The following is a 24,222-nucleotide window of genomic DNA, read 5'->3' as shown; positions in this document are numbered from 1 at the left end:
GAATCGAACCCAGGGCTTCATGTATAGGAGGCAAGCACTCTTGCCACTAGGCCATATCCCCAGCCCACAAACTAGTGTTTAACAACAAAATTGAGAGAAGTAATATATAACATTATGAAACCATGAGGCAAAATGTTACACACTTCATGCAAACAGAGAGCATATTTTCTTGTTTATCAGTGTGACTAGCACAGTAACTGGAAACAGTAGGTGCTCAGGTATGAGGTTTATAATCCAATTTAGCTGAAGGCTGACATTAATTCAGTGTGTGGGGCTTGAAGTCAGGGACTGGGTACTCAAGGCTAGCACTCTACTACTTGAGCCATAGCTCCACTTCCAAGTTTTTTTGTTTTTTGTTTTTTGGTGGTTAGAGATGAGTCTCATAGACTTTCCTACCCAGGCTGGCCTCCAACTGCAATTCTCAGATCTCAGCCTCCTGAGTCACTAGAATTATAGGCTTGAGCCACTGGTGCCCAGCTGACATGCATTCTTAGCCAGCTTAGCCAACAGAACTTAATGAATGAAATATGGAACTTACTTCCCACTTTATAGGAGCAATGCATGATCCTAGCAGTTAACTGCAGCTTACTAAAAATAGAGAAACTGAAAAGTAAAAACTCTGTAGTTCCTTCTTATGGTGGCACTGGTCCATCATGTCAATAATCTTTTTTTTTTTTTTTGCCAATCCTGGGGCTTGAACTCAGGGCCTGAGCACTCTCCTTGGCTTATTTTGCTCAAGGCTAGCACTCTACCACTTGAGCCACCTCTGAGCCACCACAGTGCCACCTCTGGCTTCTTCTGTGTATGTGGTACTGAGGAATCGAACCCAGGGCTTCATGCATGCTAGGCAAGCACTCTATCACTAGGTCATATTCCCAACCCTCCATCATGTCAATAATCTTTAGGTTGATTTTGATACATACTGGAAAACAATCCCAGACTTCCTTACCACATGTCCTGTGTGGGGATTCTTATGAGCATATGGTGGTCCTCTTATATGATTCCACATCTGACCAGATATCATAGCAAGCACAAAACACTACAAAACAAACACAAATCAAATAATCATGGCCCCTCAGGCCCTGTCTCCATTATATTAGTAGATATATGAAAAGGCATGTCTGTTTAGGTAATAAGTATTGTTTGTTTGTTTGTTTTTTTGCCAGTCCTGGGCCTTGGACTCAGGGCCTGAGCACTGTCCCTGGCTTCTTCCCGCTCAAGGCTAGCACTCTGCCACCTGAGCCACAGCTCCACTTTTGGCCATTTTCTGTATATGTGGTGCTGGGGAATCGAACCCAGGGCCTCATGTATATGAGGCAAGCACTATTGCCACTAGGCCATATCCCCAGCCCAAGTATAACTTTTAAAAGATAAATGATCATAATTTAGCAACACTTCAAAAAAGGGTAAACACTATTTTAAAAAGCATGTGGCCTAGTGATAGAGTGCTTGCCTTGCATGCATAAAGCCCTGGGTTCAATTCCTCAGCACTACATAAACAGAAAAGGCCGGGCTGGGGATATGGCTTAGTGGCAAGAGTGCTTGCCTTGTATACGTGAGGCCCTGGGTTCAATTCCCCAGCACCACATATACAGAAAACGGCCAGAAGCGGCGCTGTGGCTCAAGTGGCAGAGTGCTAGCCTTGAGCAAAAAGAAGCCAGGGACATTGCTCAGGCCCTGAGTCCAAGCCCCAGGACTGGCCAAAAAAAACAACAGAAAAGGCCGAAAGTGGCACTGTGGCTCAAGTGGCAGAGTGCTAGCCTTGAGTGAAAAGAAGCCCAGGGACAGTGCTCAGGCCCTGAGCCCAAGCCCTACGACTGGCAAAAAAAAGAAGTATAAGTAAGTTGACAGGTTTTAAAATCAAATACTGAAAAGTGTGTGTGTGTGTGTGTGTGTGTGTGTCGGACCTAGGGCTTGGACTCAGGGCATAGGCCCTGTTCCTCAGCTCTTTTGCTCAAGGCCAGTGCTCTACCACTTGAGCCACAACACTACTTCTGGCTTTTTGGCGGTTAAATGGAGATAAGAGACTCATGGACTTTCCTTCCCAGCCTAGCTTTTCACCAGGCTCTTCAGATCTCAGCCTCCTGAGTAGCTAAGATTACAGACATGCACTACGTTGAAAATGAACTTACAGTGGAGGTGGAAGGAAAATACTGGGAGAGAGCAAGGGAAGGGGTGACAATGTCCAAAAAGTGATGTACTCAAGCCAGGTGCCAGCCCAAAAAGGGAAGTCTATGAGAATCTTATCTCCAATTAAGCACATACACACAAAAGCCAGAGGTGGAGCTGTGTCTCAAGTGAGAGTGCCAGCTTTGAGCAAAGAAACTCAGGAACAGCCCAGGCCCTAATTTCAGGCCCCTGACACACACACACACACACACACACACACACACACACACACACACACACGCAGATAAAATCAGAAGTCAGTTCTTGGAAGCTTTGATCATCCTAATGAGATAGTGAGGAAGATGAACTGACAATAAGGCAGAAAAATATGCCCAAACTCATTCCCTCAGGTTAGAAAAATAAACAAAATGCTATTCCATATAAAAGTGGAAATTTACATAAAAACACAGGATCAGTTCTATGCATTCATTTTTCTTCTAAAACTCACTCACCAAAGCTGCAAAGGCCCATCCAGTTTTATTAAAGAGAAATTCCATATTGCTTCTTCGAAGATACACAAGGCCACCAATAACAGCTAAAAGCAATCCCAACATGAGGGGTCCAGCATAATTGGGAGGTCTAATTACTCTAATCTAATGGAAAGGAGAAAAAATATTTTAAAGTATAAAATTTATTTCGTAATTAAATAATAAAGAAATGGAAAGCAATCACAAGGGAAGGAAAGCAAGCAAAGTTCTTTTCAGGAAAAAATACTTTTTTTTCCCAACCTTATTCCAACCCAAGCAGTCTATCTCCTAAAATGGGAAGAAAGACATGTAATATTCAGACAACTCAAATTCTAACACTTTTTCAATGAATAAGGGTTTATCATGGACAGGTTGACTTAAGGTGAGGAGAGTGGTTTCCAGGCTGGGCTCAATGGGGCAACACAAGGATGCTTTGTAATCTCCTTCCAACAGCAGAATTCCGTTAACTGTCAAACTACTACTACCTCAGTGATTTGGGACAAGTCCAATTATAGTCTCCTAAGATGGTTCAATGGGGGCAATGGAAATAATTTCTACAAAGCAGGGAGACTTACGTTGACATCAGTTCTGTCTGCGATCCACCGTGCTATCTGCTCAGCCGAAAACCCTCGCACCTGCAACTCATAGGTATCACCACGTTTGGGTTTTCCTTTTGCAGGAAAGTTGATGAATGTTGGAGCTGAATTCATGTTTAGCTGAATAAAGCATAGCCCATGGAAGTATTAATTACCAGGAAAATAATCTTTTTTTCCTGCTGTTCTTGGGGCTTGAACTCAGGGGCCAGGCACAATCCCTGAGCTTCTTTTGGCCAAAGCTAGTGCTCTAACACTTAAGTCACAGCGCCACTTTTGGCTCTGAGTGATTTACTGGATGGATACAGAGTCTCACAAACTTTCCTGCTTAGGATGTCATAAGCCACCATTACCCAGATAATCTTTTTCTGTTTTTGGTCGGTTGTGGGGCTTGAACTCTGTCTGGGCCTGGGCGTTGTCCCTGAGCGCTTTAGCTCAAGGCTAGTGCTCTACCACTTGAGTCACAGCGCCACTTCCAGTTTTCTGGTGGTTAATTGGAGATAAAAGTCTCATGGACTTTCCTGCCTGGGCTGGCTTCAAATCTTGGTCTTCAGATCTCAGCCGCCTGAGTAGCTAGGATTACAGGTGTGAGCCACAGGTGCCCAGATGATCACTATATCTTATGGCTAGTGATATTTATTTATTTATTTATTTATTTATTTTTTTGGCCAGTCCTGGGCCTTGGACTCAGGGCCTGAGCACCATCCCTGGCTTCTTCCCGCTCAAGGCTAGCACTCTGCCACCTGAGCCACAGCGCCCCTTCTGGCCATTTTCCATATATGTGGTGCTGGGGAATCGAACCTAGAGCTTCATGTGTAGGAGGCACTCTTGCCACTAGGCCATATTCCCAGCCCCGTGATATTTATTTTTTAGTGTACTAATTCTGGATCTTACATTAGAGTACTCCAGAGCTGGGAATGTGGCTTAGTGGTAGAGTGCTTGCCTAGCATGGATGAAGCCCTGGGTTCGATTCCTCAGTACCACCACATAAACAGAAAAAAGCCACAAGTGGTGCTGTGATTCAAGTGGTAGAGTGCTAGCCATGAGCAAAAAAAGCGCAGGGGCATAGCCCAGGCCCTGAGTTCAAGTCCCAGGACTGGCAAAAAAAAGAGTAGTCCAACTTCTTACAGTTACTAAAAACAGTCACCTATTCAGACATGGGAGAATAAAGCAAAATATCTTACCATTTGAAATACATCAGAACCTTCATCAAAATCCACCATGGCAAAAAATATCCTGTTGGTAAATGCATTGGAGTATCGCCAAGAGTTTGCCAGGATCTGGAATTCTTCATCAGCTTGCCTAAATGCAATTAAATTTTTGAAGAAAACATAAACAACTTTTAAAATCAATCCTGTTTACCAGCAGTAAAACAAAGCCCAACTAGCTGTGCACTGATGGCTCACACCTATAATCCTAGCTACTCAGCAAGCTGATATAGGATCCAGGTTCAAAGCCCAGCCCTGGGGGCTGGGAATATGGCCTAGTGGTAAAGTGCATGCATGAAGCCCTGGTTCGAGTCCTCAGCACCACATATATAGAAAAAGCCGGAAGTGGCACTGTGGCTCAAGTGGTGGAGTGCTAACCTTAAGCAAAAAGAAACCAAGGACAGTGCTCAGGTCCTGAGTTCAAGCAAAAAGAAAAAAATAAAAACAAAGCCAGCCCAGGCAGACAAATTCAAGAGACTCTTATCTCCAGTTAACCAGCAAAAGGCTAGAAGTGGATGTGTGGCTCAAATGAAAGACTGCTAGCCTTGAGGGAATAAGCTGAGTAAGAGCATGAAGACCCTGCGTTCAAGCCGCAGTTCTGGCACACATACACCCACACAAACAACCCACTGGAAAGCCAAATACTTGGATTATACTCCCACCTCCAGCGAGAAATTCATGTAAAAAAGCTAACAAAGCTCGGAGTAGCATAACATCTATCGGAAACAAGTCACCTGTTCCTATTCCTTCACATGACTCAGGCTGCAAGGATTTTAAAACTCTCCATGTTTTGTTTTATTAAAGTAGTTCTTTACAGAGCGGCTTCGTCATTTTACTGAAAGTGAATTTCCAGATCGGCCATGCTGATCTAAAAATTAGTAAATGCCAGGTAGTGTGTGCCTATAGTCTCAGTTCCCCAGGAGGTTGAGGCAGGAGGATGACCTGAGCCCAGAAATGTGAGTATAGTTTAGGTAACATAATAAAAACCTGTCTCTTATTTAATAAAATCCAGTGAATTAAGATAATAAAAATAAAAAGCTACTTTCTCTTTTTAGTATCAATTATTTTGAATTGTCATTAGTGCTTTTATTTAATGAAATAGCCATCTTAATTCTTTTTTTTTTTTGCCAGTCCTGGGGTTTGAACTCAGGGCCTGGGCTCTGCCCTTGGGGCTCTCTGTGTTCAAGACTAGGGTTCTACCACTTGAGCCACAACACCCCTTCTTTTTCTTTTTTTTTTTTTCCAGCCCTGGGGCTTAGACTCAGGGCCTGAGCACTGTCCCTGGCTTTTGTTTTTTCTCAAAGCTAGCATTCTACCACTTGAATCACAGTGCCACTTCCAGCCTTTTCTGTTCATGTGGTGCTGAGGAATCGAACCCAGGGCTTCATGCATGCAAGGCAAGCACTCTACCACTATCCACATTCCCAGCCCCACCACTTCTTTTTTAAGTAGTTTATTGGAGATAAGAATCTCTCTCTCTCCACCCCCCCTCTTTTTTTTTCTTTTGGTCGGTCATGGGGCTTGAACTCTGGACCTGGGTGCTGTCCCTGAGCTCTTCAGTTCAAGGCTAGTGCTCTACCACTTGAGCTGCAGCACCACTTCCGGTTTTATGGTGGTTAATTGGAGATAAGAGTCTCATGGACTTTCCTGCTCAGGCTGGCTTTGAATCATGATCTTCAGATCTTAGACTTCTGAGTAGTTAGGATTACAGGAGTCACTGCTAGCACCTAGCTCTGTGTGTGTGTGTATGTGTGTGTGTGTGTGTGTGTGTGTGTGTGAACTGAGGATCTCCCTCTTGTTAAATAGGTGCTGTACTACTTGAACCAAACCCCCAAGCTTTTTGGTTTTCAAACTTAGGGTTTTATGTGTGCTAGATAGACATTCTACTGAGTTACATCCCCAGTAGAAATTATTTTTTATTAATAACTGTATGTATATTTATATAAATATTATATATTTATCAATACACATTTATATGTTGTATATACTTGTGATGTTTTGGGATATTTTTAAATGATTGAATTAAACTACTCTTTTTTGGTGAAAGCATGTAAAATCTACTCTTAGTAAATTCAAAATATGTGTTATGATTAACTATGTCCCCATAGTATATACATGAATCCACACACTTTTGATCAACACTTCCCCTTTCTCCATTTCTACCTCCAATTTGCCTTACCTACTTTCTGGAACTGTGATAACACAGCGATTTGAAATTGAAAGTACTTATAAATAATAAAGCACTATGCCAACATTATTGGCATACTGCATATAAGTTGGCACTGATTTAAAATAATTCTTTGGGTTGGGGATATGGCCTAGTGGCGAGAGAGCTTGCCTCGTATACATGAGGCCCTGGGTTCGATTCCCCAGCACCACATATACAGAAAATGGCCAGAAGTGGCGCTGTGGCTCAAGTGGCAGAGTGCTAGCCTTGAGCAAAAAGGAAGCCAGAGACAGTGCTCAGGCCCTGAGTCCAAGGCCCAGGACTGGCCAAAAAAAATAAAAATAAACAATTCTTTGATTTTGAAGTAATTTGTATGACGGCTATATCTTATTCATGCCCCCCAAGAATTGGTTACAAAACAGCTGAAGGAGTATGGTGCTACAAATCTTCTAATTAAGGCATCCACATTAATTATTTATGTACCCACTGCACTAAGCTGGTTCTCCTGGGATTGAAAAATGGTTAAAATGTTGGGAGGTACTGAATTTTAAAGCAGAGCAGAAAGAGCATACTTGCAAACGACACACTGTCTATGGAGTTGGAGAGCGGTGAACATGACAATAACAGAGTAGTTTCTTGGGGGGGCTTTAACAAGACGGCGGAACTTGTCTCCATTCATTCGGATTACAGGTCTCTTATTGGTCCACTCCATCAGCTGACTAACTTTTTCAGATAACACCATCTAAAAAGACAAGGCCAGAGCGTTAAAATCCTCAATTTGGCATTTAAAGTTAAAACTAGGCATAGAGGACTATGCCTGTAATCCCAGCACTCATGTGGAAGAAGGATCATGAATTCAAGGTCGACTTGGCTATATAGCAAGACCTTGTTCCCCCCAAAAAACTAAAACCACTCTACAACAAAATAAGAAGTTAATTTAGCTAGGCATCTATAAACCAAGACGAGTAATCAGAATAATGGAAAGTATGATTTAAAAACAATATTTTAAAACAACTTAAAATTTAATTTTAAATTTAAAAATTTTAAATTTAAAAACAATATTTGGGCCGGGAGCTGATGTAATCCTAACTACTCAGGAGGATGAGATCTGAGGATTGAAGTCTGAAGCCAGCACAGGCAGGAAAATCCATGAGACTTATCTTTAATTAACCAACAGAAAACTGGAAGTGGAGCTGTGGCTAAAAGGGGTAGAGCACTAGGCTTGAGCAGAAAAAGCTCAGAGATAGTGCTCAGGCAAAGTTTGAGCCCCATGAGAATTTTTTTTTAAAGAAACGCTTAATAATTGATAATCTACCCCCACTTCTTTTGTGAGATTGGAGGGGGGTCCAGCTATGCAGCCCAGGGTGGCCTAAATTTGTGACCCTCCTGCCTTAGCCTCCCAAGGGCTGGCATTTCCAGCATGTGCCATACATCCAGATCAATTTTCATGGGGGGGTGCTAATAATAGTGGTGCTTGAACTCAGGGTCTCCCACTCTCACTTATTTTCTTTTTACTCAAGGCTGGTGCTCTACTACTTGAGCCACACATCTGCTTCTGTTTTTTTGCTAGTTAGCTAAGTGTCTCATGGGAGGATAACAATGTCCATCATTAGGAAGGTAAAAAACAAATGAGGAAGGGGGTAACAAATATGACAAGAAATGTACTGAATACTTTAAGTATGTAACTGTAACCCCTCTGTATATCATCTTGACAAAAACACTTAAAAAGAACTGGGCCCTGCTCTTGCTAGTCTGGTGCTCTACCCTTTGACCCTCGCCTCCAGACCAGATACATTCACACATTCACATTCACATATACAGATGTGCCAGTGCTGGGGCTTGTCCTTTTGCTTTCACTTAGCTTTTTCTGCTCAAGGCTGGTGGTCTACCACTTAAGCTACAGCTCCATTTCTGGCTTCATTGAATGTAAAAGTCTCATGGACTTTCTTGCCCCAGCTGGCTTTGTAGCTCGTATTGTATACTACAATTCTGGTTTCCATGACAATTTCATCTCCAATTAACCAGCTAACAGCCAGAAGTAGAAGAGTGGCTCAAGTGGTAGAGTACCACTAGCCCTCAGAAAGCTTAACAAGAGCAAGAGGCCCTGAGCTCAAGCTCCAGTGGTGGCACATGCACACATACACAAAAAACAACTCAAGCTAGACTGAGGAAAAAAGCTCAGTGACAATAGCACCCAGACCTAGAGTTCAAGTCCCAGGACCAGCTAGAAAAAGATCAACTCAACAGTGGAAAAAAAGTTACATAGCTCAACTAGAAAATGAGTGAAAAACAAAGAACTCAAGATATTTCACTGAAGAGAAACTATAGATGGTGCATGGGTTCAATTCTTCAGTGCCACAGAAAAAGCCAAAAGTGGCACTATGGCTCAAGTGGTAGAGTGCTAGCCTTGAGGAAAAGAAGCTTAGGGACAGTGCTCAGGCCCTGAGTTCAAGCCCCAGGACTGGCAAACAAAGAACACAATAAGAGCCAGTTGTTCATATGCCTGTAATCCTAGCTATTAAGCTAAAATCTGAGAATCATGGTTTGAGGCCATTTGGGGCAGAAAAGTCCTTGAGACTCTTATTTCCAATTAGCCACCCAAAGAGCTAGAAGTAAAGTCGTAGCTCAATGGTAGAGTGCTAGCCTTAAGAAAAGAAAAAAAGGGAGAGGGGGGAGGGGGGAATGATGGAGGAGATAACAAACAGTACAAGAAATGTACCCAAGGCCTAACGTATGAAACTGTAACCTCTCTGTACATCACTTTGACAATAAGAAAAAGAAAAGAAAAGAAAAAAAAGGGGGGGGGGCTGGGAATATGACCTAGTGGCAAGAGTGCTTGCTTTGGTATACATAAAGCCCTGGATTCAATTCCTCAGCACCACATATATACAAAAAGGCCATAAGTGGCGCTGTGGCTCAAGTGGCAGAGTGCTAGTCTTGAGCAAAAAGAAGCCAGGGACAGTACTCAGGCCCTAAGTCCAAGCCCCAGGACTGGCAAAAAGAAAAAAAAAAGAAAAGAAAAGAAAAAAAATCCACTGAGATATCAGTGCTAGGCTGGGGATGTGGCTCAAGTCATAGAGTACTTGCCTAGCAAGAAAAAAGGGCAATGTATGCTTGTTAATAAAGTGAAAATAGAATGACCATAAAGAGGATGTGGAGAAACTGGGTCTCTTTAAGTCTGCTCTAGGGGAATTACTATGTATGCATGGCCACTCTTGGAAACAGTTGCACAGTGTCTTAAAAACTAAAGCAACTGGGCTGGGGATATGGCCTAGTGGCAAGAGCGCGTGCCTCGTATACATGAGGCCCTGGGTTCGATTCCCCAGCACCACATATACAGACAACGGCCAGAAGGGGCGCTGTGGCTCAAGTGGCAGAGTGCTAGCCTTGAGCAAAAGGAAGCCAGGGACAGTGCTCAGGCCCTGAGTTCAAGGCCCAGGACTGGCCAAATTAAAAAAAAAACACAAAAAAAATAAAGCAACTAAACACACACTTTCCACTCAGCCCAGCCAATGAAGAGAGCAGGAGACTGATCAATGGAAAGATAGGCTAAAAGATAGGCTAAGGGAGAAGTGCTGACCAAAACTGCCTCAGGAAGCTCTTGAGTCACCTAGGCCTAGACTACTGTTTCCCTTAAAGTAATTTCTCTCTCTATTCAATTTCATGATTTGCCACTTGAAAAAAATAAAACAGGGGCTGGGAATATGGCCTAGTGGCAAGAGTGCTTGCCTTGTATACATGAAGCCCTGGGTCCGATTCCCCAGCACCACATATATAGAAAATGGCCAGAAGTGGGGCTGTGGCTCAAGTGGCAGAGTGCTAGCCTTGAGCAAAAAGAAGCCAGGGGGGCTAGGGATATGGCCGAGTGGCAAGAGTGCTTGCCTTGTATACATGAAGCCCTGGGTTCGATTCCCCAGCACCACATAAACAGAAAAAGCCAGAAGTGGCGCTGTGGCTCAAGTGGCAGAGTGCTAGCCTTGAGAAAAAAGAAGCCAGGGACAGTGCTCAGGCCCTGAATCCAAGGCCCAGGACTGGCAAAAAAAAAAACAATAAATAAATAAAACAGGCTGGGAATGTGACTTAGTGGTAGAGTGCCTGCCTAGCATGCAGGAAGCCCTGAGTTCGATTCCTCAGCACCACATAAACAGAAAAAGCCAGAAGTGGCGCTGTGGCTCAAGAGGTAGAAGAAGCCAGGCCCTGAGTCCAAGCCCCAGGACTAGAAAAAAAAAATAAACTAAAATAGCCTCAAGAGACAGTTACTTCTGCTTCAGATCAGACAATATTGGCTCATAGTTTCAAAATATACATTTGATATTTTAAAGCCATTATTAACCAGAAACCGGTGGCTCATGGCTGTAATCTTGTTACTCAGGAGGCTGAGAACTGAGGACTACAGCTCAAGGCCAACCCAGGCAAGAAAGTCCAGGAGACTTTTTTTTTTTTTTGCCAGTCAGGAGACTTGAACTCAGGGCCTAGGCACTGTCCCTGAGTCTTTTTATGCTCAAGGCTAGCACTCTACCCCTTGAACCACAGCGTCACTACCAACTTTTTCTGGAGACAAGATTTCACGGACTTTTTTGCCTGGGCTGGCTTCAAACTGTGATCCTCAGATCTCAGCCTCCTGAGTAGCTAGGGATATAGGCATGAGCCACTGGCGCCTGGCTCCAGGAGACGCTTATTTCCAATTAAAAATCTGGAAGTGGAGCTGTGGCTCAAGTGGTGTTAGCTTTGAGTAAAAGAAGCTGAGGAACAGTGCCCAGGCCCAGAGTCCAAGCCCCAGGACTGGCACACACACACAAAAAAAAAAAACAACTGGGAGAAAGTAAAGGAAGGGGTGACAAGGAAAGGGGAGGGAGTAGCAGCAGGTAGACAGGCCAAAACAGTGGAGGGATGCATATAATCAAAGTACATTGTAGCCATGAATGGAAATGTCAAAATGAAACACTTTGTTATGTACAATTAATATAAACAAAAAAAACTTCATGTTCTTAGTTTTCCTAATCATTTACCAGTCTTCAGATGTTACTACAATGAAATTTCTAGCTAAGCAATAATTTCCAACTCTATCCATGAATTAAGAGTGAAACTGAACAGATACAGAAACATAATGGACAGATAATTACTTCAGGAGACAGTGAGCAGAGAAGAGTACTTTAAATCCTTAACTACCATCTGCTTCATTCTCAGTTGACTTCCTGGATATTGTTTAGATATATCACTATCTCTTTGCTTGATGTTCTTTTACATTTTTAAATGGTTTGTTTTGGGGGGTAAGGGTTGTATCATCTCAATTAGTTTTGCAACTGCTACTGAGCCCACTTTCTCTGTCACATCCTTTAAAGAGTTTCTGTATCTCTGGTACTTTTAGGTGTCAGTTTCAAAAACAAAGCTACAGAGCATTAATATTTCTCCAGTGATATCTTGCCTTGTTAAAGGCCAAGCAATACTATTTTATGACTGTTGCTCATAGAACACCACAAAAAGAGTGAGCCGGGTGCTAATGGCTTATGTCTAGAATCCTAGCTACTTACTTAGAAGGCTGAGATCTGAGGGTCGTGGTTTAAATAAAGCCAGCCCCGGCAGGAAAGTCCGTGAGATTCTTTTTTTTGCCAGTCCTGGAGCTTGAACTCAGGGCCTGAGCACTGTCCCTGGCTTCTTTTTGCTCAAGGCTAGCACTCTGCCACTTGAGCCACAGGGCCACTTCTGGCCGTTTTCTGTATATGTGGTGCTTGGGGAATTGAACACAGGGCTTCGTGTATACGAGGCAAGCACTCTACCACTAGGCCATATCCCCAGCCCTCCGTGAGATTCTTATCTCCAAATAACCACCAGAAAACCAGAAGTGGCACTGCAACTCAATCAATGTGGTAGAACACTAGCCTTGAGCTGATGAGCTCAGGGACAGTGCCCAGGCCCAGAGTTCAAGCCCCTCAACTGACAAAAAAAAAAGGAGCCAGGCTCCAGTGGCTGATGCCTGTAATTCTAGTAGCTACTCAGGAGGCTGAGCTATTAGGATCATGGTTTGAACCCAGCCAAGGTAGGAAAGTCTATGAGACTCTTATCTCTAATAAACTACTCAAAAAAAGCCAGAAGTGGCACTGTGGCTCAAAGTGGTAGAGCACTAGCCTTTAACAAAAAGAGCTCCGGGACAGAGAGCCCAGGCACCAAGTTCAACTGACAAATTTTTTTTTAAAAGTTAGCCAGGAAATTTTTAATACTGATTAGGTAACAGATGATAATAAAGCAAAATCTTCACCTTCTCCCTTTTCCTACTACCTCCCATTTTGAAACCATTTTTAACAGGTTTCATCTGTTTTACCTTCATATATGTAAGCGAACCATATCATCTTTTTTTTTTTTTTTTTGCCAGTCCTGGGGCTTGGACTCAGGGCCTGAGCACTGTCCCTGTCTTCTTTTTTGCTCAAAGCTAGCACTCTTCCACTTGAGCCACAGTGCTACTTCTGGCTTTTTCTATATACATGGTGCTGAGGAATCGAACCCAGGGCTTCATGTATACAAGGCAAGCACTCTTGCCACTAGGCCATATTCCCAGCCCACACCATATCATCTTAATGCCTTCCATAGGCCAGGTACATTAGGGACTTCCGGACAGAACTACACCTTATTTAATTTTCAGAGCAGCCACAGATATAGGCATTTTCTCATTTGCACTGATGAGGAAAATGAGATTCACTAACTTGTGAAAGATTAACTGCGGTTGGATTAAATCATATCTTCTTCAAAGTTTTTGTTGTTGTTGTTGTTTTCTTGTTGGTCATGGGTCTTGAACTCAGGGCCTGGGTGGAGCTCTTTTTTTTTTTTTAGCTCTTTTGCTCAAAGCTAGTGCTCTACTACTTTGAGTCACAGCTCTACTTCCAGTTCTCCAGTGGTTAACTGGGCAAGAGCCTCACAGACTTTCCTGCCCAGGCTGGCTTCGACTCACAATCGTCAGATCTCAGTCTTTTGAGTAGCTAGGATTACAGGTATGAGCTACTGGCATGGAGCTACAATTTTTTTTTTGAGAACTAAGAGGGGAGACCTGCCATGCAAACATTACTACAAGCATTTTTATTATGCTTCACTATACTCTGAATCCTTTTCCATATTTAGATTCCCAGACGCAAGTGAAAAAATACAATTTTGTCAGGCACAATTGACACAGGTCTATCATCTCAGCACTGGGAAAGGCAGGAAGATCACAAACTTTTTATTTTTTTTGTCAATTCTGGGGCTTCAACTCAGGAACTGGGCACTTCCTCTGAGCTTTTTTTGCTCAAGGCTAGTGTTCTATCACTTTGAGCCACAGCTCCACTTCCAGTCAGTGGTTAATTGGAGATAAGAGTCTCAAGGAGTGGGCACAGGTGGCTCATGCCTGTAATTCTAGCTACTCAGAAGGCTGAGATCTAAGTATCATGGTTCAAAGCCAGCCTGTGCAGGAAAGTCTCTGAGACTCTTATCTCCAATTAATCACCAGAAAACCAGAAGTGGCCCTGTGGCTCAAATAGTAGAGTGCTAGCCTTGACCTGAAGAGCTCATGGCCTGCTCCCAGGCCCAGAGTTCAAGCCCCATGACTGACCAAAAAAAGTGTCAAGGACTTTGTCCCATGGGCTGGCTTTGAACCAAGACCCCTCAGATCTCAGCCTCCTGAGAAGCTAGAATTACAGGTATGAGCCACCAGTATCCAGCTAAGGGGGAGGGGGGTCACAAGTTTGAGGCCAGCCTGGGCTACATAATAAATGTCTGAAAAATAAACAACTTGGCCGCAGTGGATCACACCTGTAATACCAACTACCCAGGAGACTGAGATATGAGGATCGTGGGATAGTGGTTTGAAACCAGCCAGGACAGGAAGGTGTGATTTCTTTCTGTAGGTCATGGGACTTGAACTCAGGGCTTGGGCAATGTCCCTGAGATATTTTGTTCAAGTACTGCTCTACTGCTTTAAGCCACATCTCCACTTCTGGTTGGGAATGGTTAATTGGAGATAATAGTCTCAAAGTCTCCCCTGCCTGGGCTAGCTTTGTACTGGGATCCTCAGATCTCAGCCTCCTGAGTAGCTAGGATTGCAGGTGTGAGCCACCAGTACCTGGCTATGTGAGACTTTTTTTCTTCAGTTGTGGGGCTTGAATCCTGGGCCTGGGTGCTGTCCCTGAGCTCTTTACCTCAAGCCTAACACTGTACCACGTTGAGCCACAGCGCTACTCATGGTTTTCTGGTGGTTAATTGGAGATAGAGTCTCATGAACTTTCTTGCCCAGGCTGGCTTTGAACCATGATCCTCAGATCTCAGCCTCCTGCGTAGGTAGAATTACAGGCATGAGCCACCGGTGCCTGGCTATGTGAGATTCTTATCTCCAAGTAAGCTAATAAAAAATCAGAAGTGGAGCTGTGGTTCAAGTAGTAGAGTATTAGCTTGAGCAAAGAAATCTCAGAGACAGGACCCAGGCTGTGAGTTCAAGCCCCAGGCAGGCAAAAAAAGTGGGAGAAAAGGGAAAGATAGATGAAATAGGTTCGATGGAGTACATTGTATGCTTGCATGGAAACCTCACAATGAACCCTCTATGTACAATAATATATACTAACAAAATGGAAATAAGTTTCAACAATAAGAAATAAAAAGTGCTGGAGAGTTAAAAATAAAAACAAAACAAAAATTACTCTGTTTATTGTTTGAGAAGTATATGTTTTCATTTTATTTATTTATCTATCTATCTATCTATCTATCTATCTATCTATCTATTTATTTATTTATTTACTTGGCCAGTCCTGGACCTTGGACTCAGGGCCTGAGCACTGTCCATGGCTTCTTCCCGCTCAAGGCTAGCACTCTGCCACCTGAGCCACAGTGCCCCTTCTGGCCGTTTTCCATATATGTGGTGCTGGGGAATCGAACCGAGAGCTTCATGTATAGGAGGCAAGCACTCTGGCCACTAGGCCATATTCCCAGCCCTTCATTTTATTTTTTAACCAGTCTTAACTTACTGTTTTAATTAGTTAGCTTAGCTTTAATTTTTATAGAATAGTACAGATACACAGAAACACACAAAGGAGATAAGAAAGAGCAACAGAGGTGATGAATTTGAGCAAGAGATTTTATGAAAGAGATGTATAGAGCTCTGTAGAGATTTTATCAAATCCGTTTAATTAAAAAAGGAGAAAAAAGGCATACAGAAGATAGTTTCATTTTGTTTTTTGTCTTTTTGGCCAGTCCTGGGGCTTGTACTCAGGGCCTGAGCACTGTCCCTGGCTTCTTCTTGCTCAAGGCTAGCACTCTGCCACTTGAACCACAGCGCCACTTCTGGCCATTTTCTGTATATGTGGTGCTGGGGAATAGAACCCAGGGCCTCATGTATACGAGGCAAGCACTGTTGCCACTAGGCCATATCCCCAGCCCCAATAGTTTCATTCTTAATTCAGCAGATTAACAAGTGAAATGTCTGAGTGAGTTTGCGAAGAGAATGTAGGATTAGAATGGCTGATCTCGGGCTGGGGATGTGACTTGGTGGTAGAGTGCTTGCTTGCCTACTATGCATGGAGCCCTGGGTTTGATTCTTCAGTACCACATAAACAGAAAAAGCTGGAAGTGGTGTTGTGACTCAAGTGGTAGAGTGGCAGCCTTGAGCAAAAGAAGCTCAAAGACAGTGCCCTGAGTTCAAGCCCTAGGACTAGCAAAAAAAAAAAAAAAAAAACAGAATGGCTGATTTGGTTTACTCCTTTCTGCCTTAGTTAATTATATAAACTGGGTTTTCTCATATAAACTTAGCGGGTAAGCTGGGAAGTAGTTTAGTGGCAAAGCACTTGCCTAGCAAGTGCAACATCCTGGGTTTGATCCCCAGTACCAAAATAGATTATGTGGCCAGTCCTGGAGCTTGAACTCAGGACCTGGGCACTATTCCTGAGCTTTTTTTTTTCTTGCTGAAGGCTAGCACTCTACCACTTGAGCCATAGTGCCAAGTCTGGCTTTTTCTGTTTGGGTGGTACTGAGGAATCAAACCCAGGGCTTATGTGTGCTAGGCAAGCACTCTACCACTAAGCCATATTCACAGTCCGTGCTACTAAGTTTCTAAAAGTTCTGAGAGTACACAGATGTAAGTCACAAATGTTTCAAACCACAATGCTCAAATTGGTCTGCTTGGCTTGCTTAAGCATGAGTAAAGAATAAATATCTCTTAAACTTCCCAAATACTGTAAGTTCCACCCAGAGGGAATCTTACTTTTGTTCATGTGTGTATGTCAAGCACACGGAATATTTCTTGGCTGATCGACTATCTGCACGCGGTTGATCAACCTGGTTTAACTTCACTTTGCTCTCATTTCCACAACCAGACTAAGAAAGGCTCCAAAGCTGTTGCACATGTCTGGGGAGTTAACATTTGCCGAGATCAGAAAAGATTCTTTATACTCTGCTCCCAGGATCTATAACCGAGCCCACCAGCCCCAACACCCTATGGGGCCCCAACTCACAGAGAAGTGGCCAAACTTGTCCCAACCCGTCAGAAGCCAGGTGTCCACTTACTCCACCCCACTCTCATAGGGCATGAAGTTTGCCTTTCCTCCCTTCGCAAAGCAACAACCCCGAAAACGATAGAATTAAGACACTCCAAAGCCAGAAGGTAGCGGGGACCGGGAAAGGGAAGCGGAAAGGAAGCCACGGTCCCGGTCAAGCCCCTCACAGTGGGAAAAGGCTCTGGTGTTGGAAAGCGTGTCCTCACCTCCTTTTTTCTTTGGGCAGAAGCTGTGGGAACCTTATACAAGAGCAGCAGCACCACCGCCAAAGTCGCAGAGACACACCAAAACCACCTACGCGCTGCCATGTTCGCTCCTCTCCCCGGGGTAAGCGAAACTTTCCTTTGGCTGGGTCTGTGGGAGGGACGTGAGAACAGGCAAATCCGCCCCCAGCCTTTCCTCATTGGCTCAGTTCAGCCCTGCCAGGCGACAGCGCGCTATGGCTAGACGCCCGCTAAAAGACAGTTCGCTTCTAATTGGTCTCCGTTAGCCAATAAAAAAAGGATCATCTGGAGGTTTTTCATTGGCCCGTTGAAAATTATGGGCCACCCCTTTCGTTATGGGAAAAGACGTCGAACTGAGCGGCTGTTCAAACACGCGTGCGCAGTTGTGGAATGCTGCGGAAATTTTCAGTCCAAAATAGCTTGGAGTTGCTAAAGTGTAATTTTCTCCCAAAGACTCGTTTAGAATTCTTTGAAATCCACTTATTTTGCTCATTTTAGCCACTACAGTGATGGGCACTTAATCCCAAGTATTTGAAAAAGAAAAGAGAAACTAGGAAGGCAAAAAATATATTTAATATCACTGAAGGAGGTTATTTTGTTTCCTGTTTTAACTACAATACGAGTAGGAATTTGATGAAAAGCAGGATGTGGTGGCGCATACTTGTAATGCCAGCACTTGAGGCTGAAGTACAGACTTCCAAGGCCAGCCTGGGCTACACAGGCAGACCTAACTAAAAAATAAAAAATCAGGTGCAGGTGACTCACGCATGTAATCCTAGCTATCCATGGCCCTGAGATCTGAGGATCACAGTTTGAAGCCAGTCAGGGCAGGAAAAATTCTTGAGATTCACAATCTCCAGTTAACCACCTAAAACCTGAAGTGGAGCTGTCCTTTAAAGTGGTATAGCACTGGCTTCGAGCAAAAAAGCTCAGGGACAAATGCAAGACTATGAGTTCAAGCCCCATGACCGAAACACAGAGGGGGGAGAGGGGGAGAGAGGGAGAGAGGGAGAAACAGCATTTGGGGAATATCTTTCACCTCTGTTAGGAATAGGACAACGAACCTGGGCGCAGGTGACTCACCTGAAATTTTAGCTACTCAGCAGAGTGAGATCTGAAGATCAAGGGTCCACCAAAAAGCTGGAAGTGAAGCTGTGGTTCAAGTGGTAGGAAGGGGAAAAGCTAAGGGAGTTCAAGCCGCAGTACTCCCTTCTCCCAGAATTTAAAACTTTTAAGTCTCAGAGAGATTCCAAAGGAATCATATTGACAAAAACACAAAAGTTATACAACATAAGCTGTAACAAAGGTGAAATATAGGCACCTTTACACATTGCTGGAGTGAATACAAACCATGCAAAATCTATATAGGGTGATTTGATAATACCTGGTTAAAAACATCACACTTTAATTTTCACATTCTTTTGCAAATATTGGGATTTAACTCAGGGCCCTTGCTTGCAAGACAGTTTACTATATCTGTTGATCCATGCCTCCAGCCCTTTGTGAGTCTTTTTGCCAGTTCTGGGGCTTGAACTCAGGGACAGAGCACTGTCACCGAGCTCCTTTTGTTCAAGGCTAGCACTCTACTACTTAAGCCACAGTGCCACTTCCAGCTTTTTCTGTTTATATGTATACTGAGAAATTGAAAGGGCTTCATGCATGCTAGGCAAACACTCTACCACTAAGCCACATTTCTAGCCCCCCCTTTGTGGGCTTTAAAAAATATTTTATTCAAGCTGGGTGCCAGTGGCTCATGCCTATAATCCTAGCTACTCAGGAGGCTAAGCTCCGAGGATTGTGGTTTGAAGCCAGCGCAGGCAAAAAAGTCCCTGAGACTCTTATCTCTAATAAACTACTCAGAAAAAGGCCAGAAGTGATGCTTTGGCTCAAGTGCTAGAGTGCTAGCCTTGACTACGAAGAGGCGTAGGGCAACATCCAGGCCCTGAGTTCAAGCCCCAAGACTGGCAAAATAATAATAATAACAACAATAATAATATTCAAATAGAGTCATGCTTTTTCCTGGGGACGGCCTCAGATTGTAATCAGATACCTGGGATTACAGAAGGGTACTGACATTTGTGTGTTGTTCTTTGAGATATGATCTCCTTAAATATTTTTTCCTCAGGCTGGCAAAATATCAGTTAGTGCACCTGAGTAATAGGTATACAAGAGTTCTTGTTATCCATATTTTCTTATGAAACTATGCCAAAATGCAGAATTCTTGAAAGCCACCATCCCAGAAGACTACATGGACACAGTCATGTACAGCAAAGGAGTTTATCGTCACCAGGGGCTGCAGGGACTGACATGGTTATTACTCTCATGAGAAAGGGAGAAATGGTGCCTGTCCTTTGTTCAAGGGCAGATTTATCAGTGGACTAGAGGTGCAAAGTATGGCAAGTGCTCTGAACACTAAAGAAAGCACATAACCAGGGCAGGGTTTTCTGATTGTAACAGTTACAGTTAAGCAGCATTCTGCTGATGCAGCTGGGGGATAGGGGTAACATGCTGCTCTGGGAAGTGAAGTGGTAGGAATGGCCAAGGCTGAAGGCCAGTTGCAGCTAGGCCTGGCCAGTTCAACTGGTTTTGGGGGACGGGCTAAGGACCTGAGATAGAAGGCATGCTAACAATTACACTGTGAACACATCAAAAGTCTACAAACAGGGGCTGGGAATATAGCCTAGTGGCAAGAGTGCTTGCCTTGTATACATGAAGCCCTGGGTTCGATTCCCCAGCACCACATATACAGAAAACAGCCAGAAGTGGCGCTGTAGCTCAAGTGGTAGAGTGCTAACCTTGAGCAAAAAGAAGCCAGGGACAGTACTCAGACCCTGAGTTCAAGGCCCAGGACTGGCCAAAAAAAAAAAAAGTCTACAAACAATAGCTTCATCAATTGCCTCTGTTATTCTCTTAGTGCTGAGATTAAGTTTAGGGTCTCATAAATGCTAAACATGGAAAGCTTTTTTTGTTTTTAGTTGGTAGACCATTTCATTTAAACATAGGAACATCCAATTGGCTATTGCAATCAAGTAAACTGTCAACATTTTAGAAACTTTGTGTAAGATAAAGTAAGACTGCTGGTCTTTTGCAGCTATTTCCTGCTCCCAGACTGGGACATAAAGACACCTATAAATGCTTATATAGTAGCTGGGTGCCAGTGGCTCATGTCTGTAATTCTAGCTACTCAGGAAGCTAAGATCTGAGGATCACATTTTATTTGTTTTGTTTTTGTTACCAGTCCTGGGGCATGGACTCAGGGCCTTGGTCCTGTCCCTAAGCTTTTTTTTTTTTTTTACTCAAGGCTAGTGCTCTACCACTTTGAGCCACGGCGCCAATTCCAGTTTTCCAGTCTTATAGTGATTAATTGGAGATAAGAGTCTCATGGACTTTCCTGCCTGGTTTTGAACCACGATCCTCAGATCTTAGCTTCCTGAGAAGCTAGGATTACAGGTGTGGGCTACTCAGTGCCCAGCTCATGAGACTCTTTTTTTTTTGGCCAGTCCTGGGCCTTGGACTCAAGGCCTGAGCACTGTCCCTGGCTTCTTCCTGCTCAAGGCTATCACTCTGCCCCCGAACCACAGCGCCCCTTCTGGCCATTTTCCATATATGTGGTGCTGAGGAGTCGAACCAAGAGCTTCATGTGTAGGAGGCAAGCACTCTTGCCACTAGGCCATATTCCCAGCCCCATCATGAGACTCTTTATCTCCACTAAAACAACCAAAAACAAAACAAAACAACAACAACAAAAAAAAAAACCTGAAGTGAAGCTGGAGCTCAAGTGGTACAGAAGCTCAGCGCCCAAGCCCAGAATTCAAGCCCCAGGACCAGATAAAAAAGTTCATATTGTTAAAAGGGGAGGCCCAGGTGAAATTACCCACCCCAAGCTGGTTTCCCAACCAACAATTACCATTAGACTCTGAGAACACCCAAAGACCACCCTCACAGTTCTCACACACTATCAATTTTAGGAATAGTAGTGCATGACAAAGTGTCAATTCTATGCATTTCACAGTATAGAAAACCTTTCCTTCAATGGGACCTGCGAGTTGCCAGAGATTACCCCCGCCAAGTCTGATGCTATTGTGATGAGCATCTTACTGGTAAGCACATCTCCCAGGGGTGTAACCAGGAAAACACATTGAGCACATTTTCCTATAATTCCATCTATGTGTAATGCCACAAATACATTTCTGTGTATCTGTCTCAGGCTGTTAATGTATGTCTGGGTTGTTTGTTTTTTTTTTTTTTCTGCCAGTCCTGGCACTTGAACTCAGGGCCTGAGCACTGTCCCTGGCTTCATTTTGCTCAAGGCTAGCACTCTACCGCTTGAGCCACAGTGCCGCTTGTGGGGTTTTCTGTTTATGTGGTACTGAGGAATCGAAACCAGAGCTTCGTGCATGCAAGGCAAGCACTCTACTGCTGAGCTATATTCCCATCCCCTGGCTGTTAATGTATTTATTCTTTTGGGTGCCAGTGCTGGGGCTTAAAATTAAGGTCTAGATGCTGTCCCTGAGCATTTTTGCTGAAGGCTACTGCTCTACCACTTGAACCACAGCTCCACTTCTAGCTTTTTGCTCGTTAATTGGAGACAAGAGTCTCACGGACTTTTCTTGCTCAGGCTGGCTTTGAACCCAAATCCTCAGATTTCAGCCTCCTGAGTAGCTAGGATTAGAGGCATTAGTCACAGGCACCCAGGATAACTTACCCATTCTAGACAGAACTCTGCTTTATTAAATGCTTTAAAATGCAGAGGGAGGGGGTAACATTGAGATGCACTCAATACCTGCCTTATGTAACCTCTCTGTAATCACCTTTACAATAAAAAAATACAGACATGAACTGTAACCCCTCTGTATATCACTTTTTTTCTTCTGAGTCCTGGGGCTTGAACTCAGGGCCTGGGCACTGTTCCTGAGCTTCTTTTGCTCAAGGCTAGCTCTATCACTTGAGCCACAGCATTACTACCAGCTTTTTCTGTTTATGTAGTGCTGAGGAATCGAACCCAGGGCTTCATGTATGATAGGCAAGCACTCTACCACTAAGCCATATTCCCAGCCTTCACATCACCTTTATAATAACAATAAAAAATAAAAAGAATACAAAGACATTTTTACAATTATTAGCGTGAGTGCCACCACTAGTATATAAGAGCAAGTGTTTTCTCTGCTTTATTTGTTTATTGTCTCCTCCTTTGGAGAGGATTCTTGTAATAGCAATGGTGATGGGTGAGGCTGGTGCCAATGCCACAAATACATTTCTGTGGTGGAAATGTATGGCACATTGTCTATCTAACTTGTGAAGTCTTTCCCCTTGGGATGGGCAATGGTTGCCTTTTAGGGAGTGAAGGTGGGGTGTCCATTGAAGAACCAGGCTTTTTTTGTTGTTCTTGTTCCTCAGTTCACACTTACAGTTTCAGACAAAGAATTACAGGGTTCCTCTTTAATGGGAGAGTGATTAGGATTTTTTTTTGCCAGTCCTGGGGCTTGAACTCAGGGCCTGAGCACTGTCCCTGGCTTCTTTTTGCTCAAGGCTAGCATGCTACCACTTGAGCCACTGTGCCACTTCTGGCTTTTTCCCTCCTCCCCTTCCCCTCCCCCCCTTCTTCTTCTTCTTCTTCTTCTTCTTCTTCTTCTTCTTCTTCTTCTTCTTCTTCTTCTTCTTCTTCTTCTTCTTCTTCACTGAAGTTTTTCTTTCTTTCTATACTTCCAAACAGGGTTTCCTATTATTTCCCTTGGAAAACTTTTGAGACTGACTGAAAATATTTGAGACTGAATGTAGCTTTGTAGCTCAGGTTGGCTTACAACTCATAATCTTCCTACTTCAGCTTGGGATTACTCTGGAAAGCTTTTGACAGTTCTTGTGATCTCTTTCCCCCTCCCCTCCTCCCTCCCTTCTTTCTCTTATTTTGTGCCAGTACTGGGCCTAGAATTCAGGGCCTAGGCACTGTCCCTTAGTTGTTCTTTCTTTCTTCTCAAGGCTGGTGCTCCACTTTTGGCGTTTTGGTGACTAGCTGGTGCCAAGTGTGCCACAGACTTTCCTGTGTGGACTGGCTTCAAACCATGATCCTAAGATCTCAGCCTCCTAAGTAACTAGGATTATAGGTGTGAGCCACAGATACCTGTCTGACTTTTCTCTAAATTTGGAATTATTTCAAAAGTAAAAGGTGGAACTGGGTCTGTGCACAAGTGGCAGAACCATACCCTTTGGTCCAAATCCCAGTACACACACACACACGTTTGAGTAATTGGTGTGTGGTAATTGGAGATGGAAAATGAGAGTTTGGAAGGAACAGAAAGAACAGTGATGCAGTTCTCTACAGATCAGTAAACTTTTCTTCTAGGAGCCTTCTGACTTCTATCAAATGGTACTTATTTTGTTTTGTTTTGTTTATTTGCCAGTCCTGGGCCTTGAACTCAGGGCCTGAGCACTGTCCCTGGCTTCTCTTTGCTCAAGGCTAGCACTCTGCCATTTGAGCCACAGCGCCACTTCTGACCGTTCTTCTATATATGTTTGTACTGAGGAATCAAACCCAGGGCTTCAAGTATAGGAGGCAAGCACTCTTGCCTCTAGGCCATATTCTCAGCCTCCAAATGGTACTTATAAAGCCTCAAAATGCCAGGGCTCTAGTGGCTCATTTCTCTAATGTAATCCTAGCTACTCAGGAAGCTGAGATCTGGGGATTGGGGTTGGAAGCCAGTCTGGGCCAGGCAGAAAAACTAAGGAGAATCCTCCCTCCAAGTAACCAACAATAACAACAAAAGAAACTAGAATGGAGGTGTGGCCCCTCCCTCCCCCTCCCCCTCCCTCTCCCTCTCTTTTTTTTTTTTTTGGCAGTCCTGGGGCTTGGACTCAGGGCCTGAGTACTGTCCCTGGCTGCTTCTTCTTCTTC

At 43.8% G+C, this 24,222-nt stretch overlaps 1 protein-coding gene across 1 annotated transcript in view; it reads right to left on the bottom strand.

The window, feature by feature from the left end:
* Positions 1–17,528, bottom strand: part of Magt1 (magnesium transporter 1) — a 32,821-nt gene extending 15,293 nt beyond the window's left edge. The window contains exons 1-6 of the mRNA XM_048336139.1: positions 17,316–17,528; positions 7,177–7,346; positions 4,414–4,531; positions 3,212–3,352; positions 2,622–2,762; positions 950–1,039 (exon numbers count right to left, since the gene is read on the bottom strand). Coding sequence (XP_048192096.1) covers positions 950–1,039; positions 2,622–2,762; positions 3,212–3,352; positions 4,414–4,531; positions 7,177–7,346; positions 17,316–17,513 — 858 coding nt within the window. The 5' untranslated portion in view covers positions 17,514–17,528. The remainder of the gene's footprint in view (positions 1–949; positions 1,040–2,621; positions 2,763–3,211; positions 3,353–4,413; positions 4,532–7,176; positions 7,347–17,315) is intronic.
* Positions 17,529–24,222: the final 6,694 nt, after the last annotated feature.

This window comes from Perognathus longimembris, chromosome 28 (assembly GCF_023159225.1).
Source record: "Perognathus longimembris pacificus isolate PPM17 chromosome 28, ASM2315922v1, whole genome shotgun sequence".
Lineage (NCBI taxonomy): Eukaryota > Metazoa > Chordata > Mammalia > Rodentia > Heteromyidae > Perognathus > Perognathus longimembris.
The sequence above is the reverse complement of the archived record's forward strand: the minus strand, read 5'-3'. Positions and strand labels throughout refer to the sequence as shown.